The sequence below is a fragment of the Thamnophis sirtalis genome, unplaced genomic scaffold, assembly GCF_051295495.1.
Source record: "Thamnophis sirtalis isolate CommonGarterSnake01/CBP01778 unplaced genomic scaffold, rThaSir2_p1.2 scaffold_2, whole genome shotgun sequence".
In the NCBI taxonomy this organism is placed as follows: Eukaryota; Metazoa; Chordata; class Lepidosauria; order Squamata; family Natricidae; genus Thamnophis; species Thamnophis sirtalis.
Window position 1 is genome coordinate 140,875,483 of NW_028261382.1, and position 14,247 is coordinate 140,889,729.

A 14,247-nucleotide genomic window follows, 5' to 3' on the forward strand; every position below is an offset into this window, starting at 1 on the left:
AGGGTTCCACCTCCGGGGCCTATAGGAGCCGCAAGGATTCTAGTGAGGCTCACCGCAGGGAGAGCAAGAGGTTGGCCCTGTCCGCAGAGATGAAGGAGTTCATATCTCTGGCCATCTCTCAGGGCATTGCTGAGGGCATGAAATATCATACTGGTAAAGAGGCCCTGCCCAAACCTAAGCATGGCTCCGGCCTCCCCAGCACTTTGGTGGCTACGGAGGAGTCTGCCCTGGAAGAGGGGGAGGGGGAGGACTTTCAGTTGTCGGAAGACGAGGACCTTCCTCCAGAAAAACTGGCCTTCACCGGCCTTTTTAAGCCTTCTCTCTTTAAGTCCATCCTACATAAGTGAAGGCGGCCACAGAGTTAGGTACCATTCCCAAAGGGTCTGCCTCTGGGGCCTCGGGCACCAGAGACCACAAAGAGGGCTTATTTAAGGAACCAGCCTCAACACAGGAATTCATTCCAGTGCCGGAGCTCTTCATGGACGTGGTCCAGAGGCAGTGGATTCAGCCTGGGACCTTGACCAATCCTCTCTGTGTGTGTGTGTGTGTGTGTGTGTGTGACAAGTCTTTATACAACGTTGAGCAAAAAATAGAGGAAGTTCTGAAGCTACCTGAGGTAGACACTCTGACCTCTACCTCCAACCTGCCGGCAGACCTTCTAGAAGATCTCAAGGCGGAGGATAAGAAGTCAGAGAAGGCGTGCCTTAAAACCCACCAGGCGGCCTCCTGGGCTATTAGAGCCTCCACCTATGCCTCGTTTTTCATAAGATCTTCTCTCCTCTGGCTGAGGCAATTGAGATAAAGATCCCACTTTGGGGGATCTCAATGGAGGCATGACTTAACAAAAATCATCACAGCAGTGGAATATTCCACTGATGCGTCCTTAAACGCAGCGAAATTTGCATCCTGGGCGCTAGCTTCTAATGTTACCTCTCACCGTTTTCTCTGGCTTCGCCACTGCCAGGCAGAGATGAACGCATAGTGGAAACTGGCGTCCGCTCCATTTAAAGGGGGTCTCCTCTTCAGGGACACCTTAGACAAATTCACCATTGAGACCAAGGACAAGAGGAAAATCCTTCCAGCGACCCTGAAGAAAGCAGACCGCAAGGGATCTGGCTCCTTTCGGAGGCAGTCCTTTGGGGCACAGGACAATGCCCAGTCTTACACCTCTTCTTCCTACCATAGATCCTACTCCCAGCAGGGCGATAGGGGTCAGGACAGGGGCTCCTTTGGAGCACGGGGTAGGCAGCAACACCAGCAAATCTCCTTTCGCAAGCCCTTTCGTGGTGGCTCCAATTCCCGAAACTTCCGCAGGGGGAAGTGACCACCACAAGGATCCCCCCATAGGGGGTCGGCTGCAGTTTTACACCGACAGGTGTGGGGAGATAACCACGGACAAGTGGGTGGTGAATACCATCAGGAGGGGTCTCCTTCTGGAATTTCTGTCCTTTCCCCAAAGAACATTCATCCGCTGTCCATCTCCCAGGAGTCCCCTGAAAAGGGAACTCATGCAAGCGGAGATCCGCCACATAGTCCAGATAAGAGCCATAGAACCGGTCCCCAAGGAGCAGGAGAAACAGGGGTTTTACTCCATACTGTTTCTAGTGCCCAAAGCATCAGGGGGATGGAGGGCCATTCTCGATCTAAAGCGTCTAAACCTCCATCTGGCATATCGGAGGTTCAAAATGCAATCCCTTAACTCCATCTTGGATTGCGTAGGACGAGGGGATCTCCTCACCTCGATAGACTTAAAGGAGGCCTATCTTCACGTTCCTATCCACCCAGCCCACAGGAAGTTCATGAGGTTCATCTTCGAGGGGGGGGCACTACCAATACCAAGCTCTTCCCTTCGGTCTGTCCTCGGCACCCAGGACATTCACGAAACTGTTGGCAGTTGTGGCAGCCCACCTCTGGAACCGCCCCGTTCGCCTGGAGTGTTATCTCGACGACATCATAATTCACTCCTCAAGCCAGGCCCAAGCTCGGCGGGATGTCCGTATCACCATCAGAACACTCCAACAGCACGGCTTCTCAGTGAACCTGAAAAAGAGCCACCTGGAGCCGACTATGCGCATACAACATCTGGGGGTTATTTTGGACTGGAACTCTTGTCAGGTTTTCCTATCGCCAGAGCGGTTGAAGTCTCTCCGGGACAGAATGCGCTTTTGCAGCGCATCCAGGTCGGTACAGATTGTCCAGTTGTCTCAACTTCTGGGCATTATGATTTCCTGCCTGAAGGTAGTTCCCTGGGCTCGTCTCCACGCCAGGGAACTACAATGGTTCCTCCTACCCATGCAAAGGACAAGGAACAGCAACTCGCACAGCCGTGTGCGAGTCCCCCCAAAGGTGCTCCGCCTCTATCTTGGTGGAAGACAAAAGAAGTGGAGAAAGGGTCTCTGTTCAAAGAGCCAGAGAGAATTGTCGTGACCATAGATGCCAGCCTTCAAGGGTGGGGAGCTCATTGCCAGGGCCAGCTAGCTCAGGGACTGTGGAGTCAGAGGGAGTCCTCCCACAGTATAAACTGGTTGGCACTACAAGCGGCTAGGCTTGCTCTCCATCACTTCTCCCCTCAGATTGCGGGCCATCACGTGCTGTTGCTCACCGACAACGTTGCAACAAAGACCCACATCAACAGGGAAGGCAGCACGCACTCCATATCACTCATGACAGAGGCAAAAGCTCTGGGTAGGTGGGCAGAACACCACCTGCTTTCCATTAGGTCAGACCACATCTCCGGGACCAGCAACCAGAAAACGGATTGGTTGAGCCGGCAGACGATCGACCATTCAGAATGGCAGCTACACCCGGATATCTTCAACCAGATTGTGCAGACATTCCGCAAACCACAGGTCGACCTCTTTGCCACTCGCCACAACATCCACCTACCTTGTTTCTATTCCCATTACCAGGAGCGAAGGGGAGCGAACGCCCTGAGGTGCAAGTGGCCTCCAGGGCTACTGTATGCGTTCCCTCCTCTCCCGCTCATTCCGCAAGTTGTGACCAAGTTGCTGGAAGAAGAGGCGGAGATCGTGGTCGTGGCACCCCATTGGCCCAGGAGGTCCTGGTACGCAGACCTTGTCAGTTCTCTCCGTTCAAAAACCTTGGAGGATACCTCAGGAGACCATCTCCCTCAGCCAGCGGGCGATCCTCCATCCAGAACTCCAGTGGCTACCACTAGCCATCTGGCACTTGAGGGGGACCTCCTGAGGGGACAGAAGTTTTTTGACAAGGTCATTCAAACCATTCAGGTGTCCAGGAGACCTTTGACGACCAGAATATATGAGGCCACTTGGAGGGCGTACTCCACCTGGTGCCAGGAGAAAGGTTTGCAGGACACAGAGGCCTCAATTCCTCAGTTACTCGACTTTCTACAAGAGGGGTTGGAAAAGGGCTTGGCCCCCAACACCCTGTGCTACCAGGTAGCGGCTTTGTCTACCATTCTCTCCAGGGGTTCCTTGCATACCAAGATATCAGTCTTGGAACCTGCCATTCGTTCTTAGGGCCTTAACGGGGGTCCCGTTTGAGCCACTCCGAACTGCGTCTCTACGACATCTAACTATTAAGACAGCCTTCCTGGTCGCTATCACCTCGGCCAGGAGAATATCCAAGTTAGCGGCTCTATCGGTCAGGGAAGACCTATGTATTGTCCATCCGGATAGGGTCATCCTACGTTTCGACCCCACCTTCATTCCTAAAGTGAACACCCTGTTTCACAGATCGCAGGAGGTGATTCTTCCCAACTTCTGTCCCAAACCATCGCATCCCAGGGAAAGGGATTGGCACAGGTTGGACGTGAGACGTGCTGTACACATCTATGTCAGGAATACCAAAGAATTCCGACGATCTGAGTCGTTTTTTGTCTCTTTTCATCCTGGGTCGCAAGGGCAAAAAGCTTCGTCGCATACCATCGGACATTGGCTGTGGGCCGGCATTAAACTGGTACATGAACTTCATGGCAAGGCCGTGCCGTGCCGTGTGATGGCTCACTCCACAAGAAGTGCGGCCACGTCTGCTGCGTGGGCGACCCAGGCATCAATCATTGACATTTGTCGAGCAGCCACGTGGGCGTCCCCCACAGCCTTCATTCGCAATTACAAAATAGACACCTTTGCCTCGGCCAAAGCCTCTTTGGGGCGAAGAATTTTGCAAAAGGTTACAGAGGCTCTGGACCCTACAAATTCTTCCCGCCCTGGGACATCATAGCTTGGGTATGTCCCATGCTTGGACTCTCCAAGCAGCGCTCAGGAGAAAGACCGTTGGCTTACTGAACGGTCGTTCTCTGGGCGCTGCGGGAGAGTCCAAACTCGCCCAGGGTTTTATTGCTTCCAGTGATGACTTCGAGGAACAGTGGAGGCGGTCCTAAACAGAGTCTTCTTTGTTTTTAATCTGAGATTGTAGAGGCAAAGGGAGGCGTGGTCAAAGGGGAAAAAACATACTCAGTCCTTGGGCAGATAGACTGTGTTAACCCATGCTTGGACTCTCCCGCAGCGCCCAGAGAACGACCGTTCAGGTAAGCCAACGGTCTTCCTCATAATTATCTTACTATCCTGTGCTGTATTGTCCTGGGCACTTTTCTTCTAGTTTACCTCTTATGTCAGGACTGTGCTAGAAAATGAAGAAGCTGGGATCATGAATAGTATTCTTTTCACTTTTCTCCAGTTAAAGATGTGTGATCTTACAAGAAAGAGAATACTGAAAGTGAACAAGAGATAGCTATAGAAATTGTCCTAGTGAGAATGAATTATATTCTTCAATCGTAGGATATATTTTCGTGGTGATGGATGATGAATTGTACCTGAGATGTGCTGGGAAATTTTTGTTATGCAATTCTGGCCCTAATCCATTATTTCTTTCAACAGGGAAATCTTTCTTAAGAAATCGTTTGTTCAGGGGCCTTGATGCCTGGCCACCATCCTTTTGTGTGAGTATTTTATCTTTTTTTTGGGGGGGGGGCTATTAATATTTTAAAATATTTATTGGTGTTATGTTTATTTATATATAGCTTTAAATAGCTATAAACAGATAATTCATATTTATTGTAGATTTGACAAATTTTTCTGCAGTAAGGAAATATTGTATTGTGAAAACTGAAAGAGAATATATAAAACTTGATTCTTATTTTTTAAAATATGTGATTAGCATTTACATGTTGATGACTTTTTACATGATGAGAGGCAGAATTAATAACTTAAATAACTGAGCTTAAACAAATACCACAGAAATGGGATAGGAATAAGAATTGTTCCTCTCACCCTTTCCCCTTGCTGGCGGATGGAACACTTTTAGATCTTCCTGTTGGGACTGATCAGATTTCTGAATTAATTTCACTTAAGTTAGAACTATGTGGGGCTTTTTGTAGCTTTACATTTCTGTGAGATGGTACTACATATTTAGATAAAATATTTGTTACAAGAGCTGAACCTGCTGCTATTCATATGTTTGGGATTATAGCTGCTTGGGTAATCTTACAGAATTTAGAGGTGTATTACTTATTTTCACTGAGCTATGTACAGTAATTTAAATATATTTCCTATATAATTATTGTAATTAAGATCTTAAGAGTATATAGTATAAAGTCAGATTTATTTTCCTTTGATGTGGTCTGTATTCAGCAGTAAAGAACTGTTACAGTGCATCAGTCATATAATCAATCTCATTATTTTAATAGCAACAGGTTTAATAGTGACATGTGACAGAGCTTTCTTCATTTTGAATAACATTTAATATAATATAAAATGTAACTAATTATATCATCTCTGCATTAATATTCATTTTCCAAAATATTTTGTATAATATTTTTCCGTTAATATGATCTGTGAATGGCATCTATAATCTGTTTTATCAGAAATAATACCAAAAGACTTGTTTGTTTGTTGTAGGAAATGACGGGACACACAAGCCAGCTCTTTAGAGAAGGAAATGTTTTTATTTGCGCAGGTTCAAAGCAAATAAATGGCCTGAACTCTGAGTGAAATTCAGGAACTTCCTTATATAGTTTATCATTTCCAGCCAAAGCCATCTGTTAGTTTTGGAAACACCCGTGAAGATTTGCCCTTGAGTTACAGCAATATTATGTCTACAGGATGTCATAATACATGGGTCAGCCAACAGACATACATAGCTCGTATTTTGAGGAACTAACAATATATGTCTACCAAACAAATTAACAGCCAAGCAAGCAGATGGGTTAAAATAGATGCTTTACTTCAGCATATTTCATGTGCAGACTTCCTTCTAACTCGTGTCTAACCACACAATGTCCTAAAAGCAAACCTTGCAATTTCTATATGAACAGTTAAAGCTTAATTTAGATTTAGATTAGATTTAAATTTAATGGATTTGTGTGCCGCCCAATCCCGAAGGACTCCGGGCGGCTTACATAAAAACAAGTTAAAAATATTAAAAGGATTTAAAATACAAAGACAAAGCAGTTTAAAGAACACAACATGCATTCAATCTTAGTGGGGCTGGAGCTCAATCACGGATCAACAGACCCAGGCCTGCCGGAACAGCCAGGTCTTAGTAGACTTCCGGAAGGCCGAGAGAGTGAGAAAGGTCCGGATCTCAGGGGGTAATTCGTTCCACAGGGCCGGGGCAGCTACAGAGAAGGCTCTCCCCCGAGGAGCCGCCAGATGACATTGTGTAGTCGACGGCACCCGGAGAAGGCCCATCCTGTGAGATCTTATCGGACACTGGGAGGTATGTGACAGGAGGCTGTCACGGAGATATCTAGGTCCTAGGCCATGTAGGGCTTTAAAGGTGATAACCAGCACCTTGAAGCGCATTCGGAGACCAATAGGGAGCCAGTGCAGCTCACGGAGGATACGCGTAACATGGGTGTATCTTGGTACACCCAGTATTGCTCGCGTGGCTGCATTCTGGACCAATTGTAGTCTCCGAACACTTTTCAAGGGCAGCCCCATGTAGAGCGTGTTACAGTAGTCGAGTCTTGAGGTGACGAGGGCGTGAGTGACCATTTGGAGTGCCTCCCGGTCCAGGTAGGGCTGCAACTGGTGCACTAGGCGGGCCTGGGCAAAAGCTCCCCTGGTCACAGCTGACAGATGGTGTTTAGTGTCAGCTGCAGATCCAGGAGAACACCCAAGTTGCGGGCCCTCTCTGAGGGGAGTAAGATTTCACCCCCCAGGTTTAGAGATGGAATATCTGGACTATCTTTGCGGGGCAGCATCCATAGCCACTCAGTCTTGTCAGGGTTGAATGCAAGCTTGTTCATTCCCATCCAGATCCTGACAGCTTCCAGGCATTGGCACATCACTTCCACCGCTTCACTGAGTTGGCACGGGGCGGTCAGATACAACTGGGTATCGTCCGCGTACTGGTGGTATTTAATCCTGTACCGGCGAATGATCTCACCCAGCGGCTTCATGTAGATATTAAATAATAGGGGGGACAGGACCGAGCCCTGCGGCACCCCATATTTAAGGGGCCTAGGGGTCGACCTCTGTCCTCCGACCAACACCGACTGCGACCTGCCAGAGAGGTAAGAGGAGAACCACCGTAAAACGGTGCCTCTCACTCCCACCTCTTCCAGCCGCCGCAGAAGGATACCATGATCGATGGTATCGAAGGCCGCTGAGAGGTCAAGGAGCACCAGGATAGAGGAATGTCCTCTATCCCTGGCTCGCTAGAGATCATCGGTCAGCGCGACCAAAGCGGTGCAGTAACCAGGCCTGAAACCAGACTGAAAGGGATCCAGATAATCCAGATAATTAATATCATGAAACCCTAGTTTGGTTCAGGCTTGAGGCCTACTTTGGTTCAGCCTGCCACCTTAGTCCCCCCTTTGTGACTCATCTTCACCTGCAAGAAGAGTCACATAATTTGGTTCAGGCTGAAGGGTAGTATATTCAGATCCCTGATGGACGTACTCCCACATAGCCATTACCTGAGCAGTTGCCTTTCGTTCTGCTAGTAGTGATAAGCTGTTTGAGATAGTTCTTATAAAGATTGGTAAAACACATGGGATAAGGAAACACCCAGCGGCTATTAAACCGATTAATGCTACTCTGGCCTGTAATCCTGGGAGTTTGGGAAACTAAGTGCTAAACATTTCCTTGAAATCAAATCCATTCCATACCTGGTCAGGATTGTGTGTGAGTTGTCGCATCTCTGTTGTCAATTGTTTGATTACTTCCCAGTTTCATCTATTTGTAGACAACAGTTTGAAAGATTGAATTTTCCACAAACACGACCTTCTTTTGCCAACAGATAGTTCAGGGCTAGCCTATTTTGATATACAGCAGTTCTGATTTTGTCCATAGCTTCCAATAAAACATTAAGAGCCTTATCTATTCTTTGTCCAGCCAAATCCAGAACTGCCTGGAGCCTTATAATACGATTTAACATGTATAAAGGGGTTCGATATCCCCAGGACCCATCTTCAGCCCAGGTAGCCCTTCCATATGTGCACACAATTCTTTCAGAGCTCCACACATCACTTCTCTCATATTCAGCTAATTCTTTACATGGGAAGTTCGAGAATGTGGTTTCTGTTTAACGTTTTTTCCCCTTTTGACCTATTTGCTCATAGAAGACCAGCTTTGGTATTTTGTGTTCCAAAATCCCAAACAAATTAAGTCTCCTACATTAACAGCTCCTGTTCTCACAAAACAATTTCTTCCTACCAAATTAGTGGAGAGAGTCCACGCTATTCCAGTGAACTGATTTCTAGTTGTTATATTGCCTACTTGGGAGAGGTTATTATAGACTGTGGGTTCTGCTTCCAAGGCTTCCCAAGGCCATTGTTCTCCCATATTAGTTCCCCCACAAACAAAACAGTTCTTCACCGTTAGCGTTTTAGCTATCTCTTCAGCCATTCAATGAATAGGTTATTCACCTTTGTACTAATGGGTAAAGGCTTATTAAAATTTTTTAGAGAGTCATATACTGACCATCCCAGTGATTTCACCTCCCCATCAATTACTCTCTCCACTTTGATAGTGATATAAGTGGTTGGGTCTGACCCCTGTCCATTTATGCCAAAACCATAGGTTATCATTGAAGGGAGAGATCGGGCAATTTCAAGGTGTATGATGTTACCATTCCCTCTCCGGAATGATGTTATATATGGACACCCCTTATATCCTCCTCCTGTATAATCACAGACACAATCCCATCCTGAACAGCTAGTGGATCCTGCACAAGGTTTCCACTCATTTGGGTTACCATGGGCCCAAGAGACAGTGGTTTCACACAAATATTTATGATTAGCCTTATATGCTTCAACCCATTTCCTATCCCCACATGGCCTACTCTTTCCTTTGCTTGTGGCTGTGCATGCATCAAATGTCAGAGTGAGTGGCTGTTTGCCCTGCTGTAATTGCAAAGTGTGATTTAGAAAATACAATTTACCTTCTTCTTCTGGGTTATGGCATATTCCAGCCTGCGGTAGGCCAGTCCACAAGGTCACGTTAAGATGTACAGGTGTATTGGGATTGTAGCAGGTTGATTTCCCTCCAATCACACACAAACTATACATGGTCTTGTGTATACAGTTGGTATGTAAGGGTTTGCAGTCTTTGGGCAGTTGGGTGTGATATACAGAGTGTTTATGGTTTGCAAACCTATTCTAGCTTTAGTAATACAGGGGGTACAGTCTTCCTTTAGAGCAGACGTAAGTTTCCTAGGCTCAATGGCTATGCTTCGAGTGATTCTAAAGTGTAGAATAGCATGTGAAGCTTGCTTTGGTATTCCTCTAGTAGTTCGATACCTACCATCTTTGGTAGTCCTTCTCTTTACAGTGTCACTCACCGGGTTGGAGCGGATGATGCATGTCCCTTCCCAGCCTGGCCTTAATTGTTGTATATCAGTGACCGATACCCATCCCCAAAACAAAGGAGCCCCACAATCTAGTGTTATTCCTGATATTACCTTAATATTACCCCCCCCCTTTTGTGCGTTGTAGTGGCACATGCCTTTTCTAAATACGTATCCTACATGTTGACATGTTTGATGATTTGTATAACGTGTTGCATGACAAATGTCCTTGACAATCCTGTCAAAGACTTGAGGAAATTGACAAGATGGGGCAAAACACCTATCCAGCCTTCAGGCCTAAAGGTGATTGGGGGTTATCCTTCACACTCCCCAGAGCCCACTGCATATGATTGGATGATGCAGGGCTTTTCACCAGGGGGGCTCCATTGTCCTAAGTTGCGAATACACACATCATTGCTACTCACTACTATAATATATGCAATAAGCAAAGGGATTCTCTTCATCCTGTCTTCTCCCTTGCATAGAAAGCCAGCTTGCCGTGTGTGGCTTAGCAGGGATCTTCTTCTGCACCACTGTGTGAGGGAGACCTATTGCTGGTAAGGTCTCTACAGAGTGGCCTTGAGGTCCCAGACTGATGCCCAGCAGGAGAGGGATTACACTTTTTCCAGATATAAACAATACACACTATGCAAGCAACTATCAATACACCTACAGCAAGGCAGAAAAGGATATAGTCCGAAGTCATTTTCGAGTGAATCTTAATTTTATTGGATGTTCACTTGGTCGCATAGCCCGTTGCTTCTCAGCAGCTTTCTTAACGTGGGTTCAATGAATCCAAGTCTTGGATTCAGCGATCTTGATGGCAAGTGGAGATGACATGATTACAACATAAGGACCCTTCCATCTCCCCTCTAACTGTTCTTTTTTCCAATGCTTTACCCACACTCTGTCTCCTGGTTTAAAATTATGACACTTGGCCACTAACCTAGGTGGGGACTGTTCGAGAACATACGTTTTGAGCTTGTCAATTTGCTTATTCAGCTCTTGCACCATTTCCATGGCCCAAACCCCCACTTTATGGCCTAAATCTGGCCAGCCTGCTATGTTCCTTCTAAGCAGAGTAGAAGGGCGACCAAACATTAGCTCATATGGTGAGAGTTTATGCTGCCTTCTTGGTGCACTCCTAATTGCATACAAAGCAAGCGGCAAAGCATCTGGCCATTTCAGGTGGGATTCAGTACATATTTTAGTAATTTTTTCTTTTAAGGTGCGATTCATCCTCTCAATCGGAGCCCCAGATTGAGGGTGAAATGCACTATGAAACCTCCATTTTAAACCCACTGCCTTCGCTAATGAGCCAAGGTGGCGCAGTGGTTAAATGCAGCACTGCAGGCTACTGCTAGATCAGCAGTTCAGCGGTTCAAATCCCACCGGCTCAGGGTTGACTCAGCCTTCCATCCTTCAGAGGTGGGTAAAATGATGACCCAGATTGTTGGGGGCAATATGCTGACTCTCTGTAAACCGCTTAGAGAGGGCTGAAAGCCCTATGAAGCGGTATATAAGTCTACTGCTATTGCTAATGCCTGATTAACGTGGTGCACAAACTCTGTACTATTGTCTGAGGAAATGTATGATGGGTTACCAAAACGTGGAATTAGTTCCTTGAGCAGAATTCTAGCAACCTCATGTGCTTTTTTTGTCTTTGTTGGGAATGCCTCTGGCCATCCTGTATACATGTCCACTATCACCAGCATTGCTCTGTAAAACCCAGATTTTGGCATATCTAAAGTCAATCATGACTGTATCCATTGGATAATAGGAAACTGGTATAGCCCCAGGGGGTAAAATGGGGCCTTGCCTAGGGTTAACCTTTGCACATGTTTCACACTGTGTTGTAACCTTCCTTGCAATACCTGCCAACCCATCCACATAATATTCCCTCAGTATTGCAAATTCCAACACTGTCTTTCCCATATGAGTGGCATTATGGGATAACTGTACCAATTGCCAGGCCATAGAGGATGGTACATATACTCTTCCATCTGGAAGAATATACCACCCCTCCTTCACTACTGCTCTCAAGTCATTTACTGCTTTGTTACATTCGGACTGTGAGTATGATGGTTTAATGCTTTCTGGTATTACTCCCAAATCCATTGCTACATTGACGTAAAGTTCTGGCAATGATTCTATTCTCAAAGCTGCTACATGGGCTTCCACATCTGCAGCCCTGTTTCCAAGTGCAATCCTATCACTACCACGCTGATGCCCACGACAATGCATCACAGCAATTCTAGCAGGCTTCTGAACTGCCTCTATCAATCTCTAAACCAAATACCCATGTTGTATATATTTTCCTGCAGAATCATGAAACCCCCTCTCTTTATAGACCGCTCCACGTGCATGCAACGTCAGAAAATCATACTTACTATCAGTCCACACATTCAACTTCTTTCCTTCTGCTCTTTCTAATGCCCGAATAAGAGTCCACAATTCAGCAACCTGTGCACTTTTGCCTCCTCCCAACGGTCTGCTTTCCACCACTCCATCATCTACATAGCATATCCTGCTACCCTCTTCCCTTCTCGGATGTAACTAGAGCCGTCTGTGTACCAATTATAATCCACCTGACAAATCAGCCCGGGTGGAATACACACTTTCCAATACCTGCACACAATCGTGTTCCAATTCTGTCTCTATAGGCAAAAGAGTAGTAGGGTTCAACTTGTTGGACACAACCAAATTCACATGTGGGTTTTCTATCATCATTGCCTGATATTTCACTATTCGTTGACTGCTTATCCACAAATGGCCCTTCTGGTCTAAAACGGAGTGAATAGCATGTGGTGTATGTACATTAATGGGACATGAAAATGGGAGCTTGTGGCAATCTTGTAGCAACTCAGCAGCAGCTGCCAAGGCTTTCAAACAATGTGGCCATCCCTGTGCCATAGAATCCAACTGTTTAGACAAATAGGCTACCGGTTGTTGCCACTTTCCAAGTTGTTTGGTCAACACTCCCAAAGCTATATTCGTTTTTGTATCCACATACAAATTAAAAGGCTTACTTAAATTTGGTAAAGCTAAAGCCGGAGCCCTTGTCAAAGCCATCTTGATGTCTACAAATGCCCGCTTTTGTTCCCCTGTCCAAATGAACGGTTCATCGTTACTGCCTTTAGTAGATGAATACAAAGGGACTGCCATAAGGACAAAATTAGGAATCCATATTCAGCAGAATCCAGCTAATCCAAGAAAACCCCTCAACTGTCTCCTATTTACAGGGGTGGCTATTTCCAACACTGCTTGCTTCCTTTCCGGCCCCAAAGCTCTTTGTCCCTGTGCAATGTCATACCCTAGGTATCTCACTTGTTGTTTCACCAACTGAACCTTTCTCCTTGAAATCCTATAACCGCACTCCATCAACAGAAGAAACATAGCCTGTGTATTGTCCCAACAAGTATCCTCATACTGCCCTGACACCAAAATATCATCCACATATTTCAGCACTGTATCTCCCCATTGTATTGGCACAAAATATTGTAAATCTTTCCCTAAAGCAGTTCCAAACAGGATAGGTGAATTTTTAAAACCCTGCGGTAACCGAGTCTAAGTGTACTGTCTTTTTGTTCCTGTGGTTGGATGTTCCCATTCAAAAGCAAACAAGGGTTGACTAACTGGATGTATAGGAATTGTGAAGAAGGCATCTTTTAGGTTAATCACAGAGAACCATTTTGCCCGAGGTGGAATTAAACTAAGAAGAGCATACGGATTGGACACAGAGGGGTGTATAGTGATTGTTGCATTGTTAACGATCCTCAAATCCTGCACTGGTCAAAAAGACCCATCCGGTTTATATTCCAAGGGGATTGTATAGGAATCAGGATACCCGCCTCTAAATATTTCTGAATGCATTCATATATGGCAATTATAGCTTCCCTAGAGCACTGGCGCTGTCTAATATGTATTGGGCTAGCTGAGGGTTTCACTTCCTCAATGACAGGAGGGTGGTGTGCTGCAAAACCAGGGGGGTTGTCCTCAGCCCACAAACCAAGCACATCAAATTCCTTCCATTTCTCAAGGTCTGCATCAGCTATGGGCCTAACTACCATTGAGCGCCACATCGCTTCCGGTTGGTGACTGTGTCAGATATTGTTTTCCTTCATTGAAAGATATCATAGCTCCAAGCTTATTCAACAGGTCACGCCCAGCAAAGGTATTGGGCACTCAGGAATATATAAAAACTCATGTTGAATTTCAGAGCCTTTAAATGTACAAGTCACAGGCTTCAGGACTTTGCGTCCCATCACCTGGCCAGACACTCCTTGAACTTGTATCTGATGGGGCCCAGGTGCAGCGATCAAATTGTTCACTACAGACCTCCCTGCTCCCATGTCCACTAGGAAAGTTGTTTGATTAGCCCCTATATTCAAAGTAACCATAGGCTCAGGTGGGGTCTGTTCCAAGCCAGGTCCCCGTCAATCTGTCCACCCAGAGCCAGCCAATTAAATGCCC

At 46.2% G+C, this 14,247-nt stretch overlaps 1 protein-coding gene across 5 annotated transcripts in view; it reads left to right on the forward strand.

Annotated features, from left to right (window-relative positions):
- RB1CC1 (RB1 inducible coiled-coil 1) overlaps positions 1 to 14,247 on the forward strand; it is an 83,808-nt gene that overhangs the window by 34,686 nt on the left and 34,875 nt on the right. For all 5 annotated transcript variants that reach the window (XR_015695646.1, XM_014074838.2, XM_014074829.2 and 2 more), the window contains one exon: positions 4,860 to 4,921. Coding sequence is in view for 4 of the 5 variants with exons in the window: in XM_014074838.2 (XP_013930313.2) it covers positions 4,860 to 4,921 (62 nt within the window). In the remaining variant the exon portion in view is untranslated. The remainder of the gene's footprint in view (positions 1 to 4,859; positions 4,922 to 14,247) is intronic.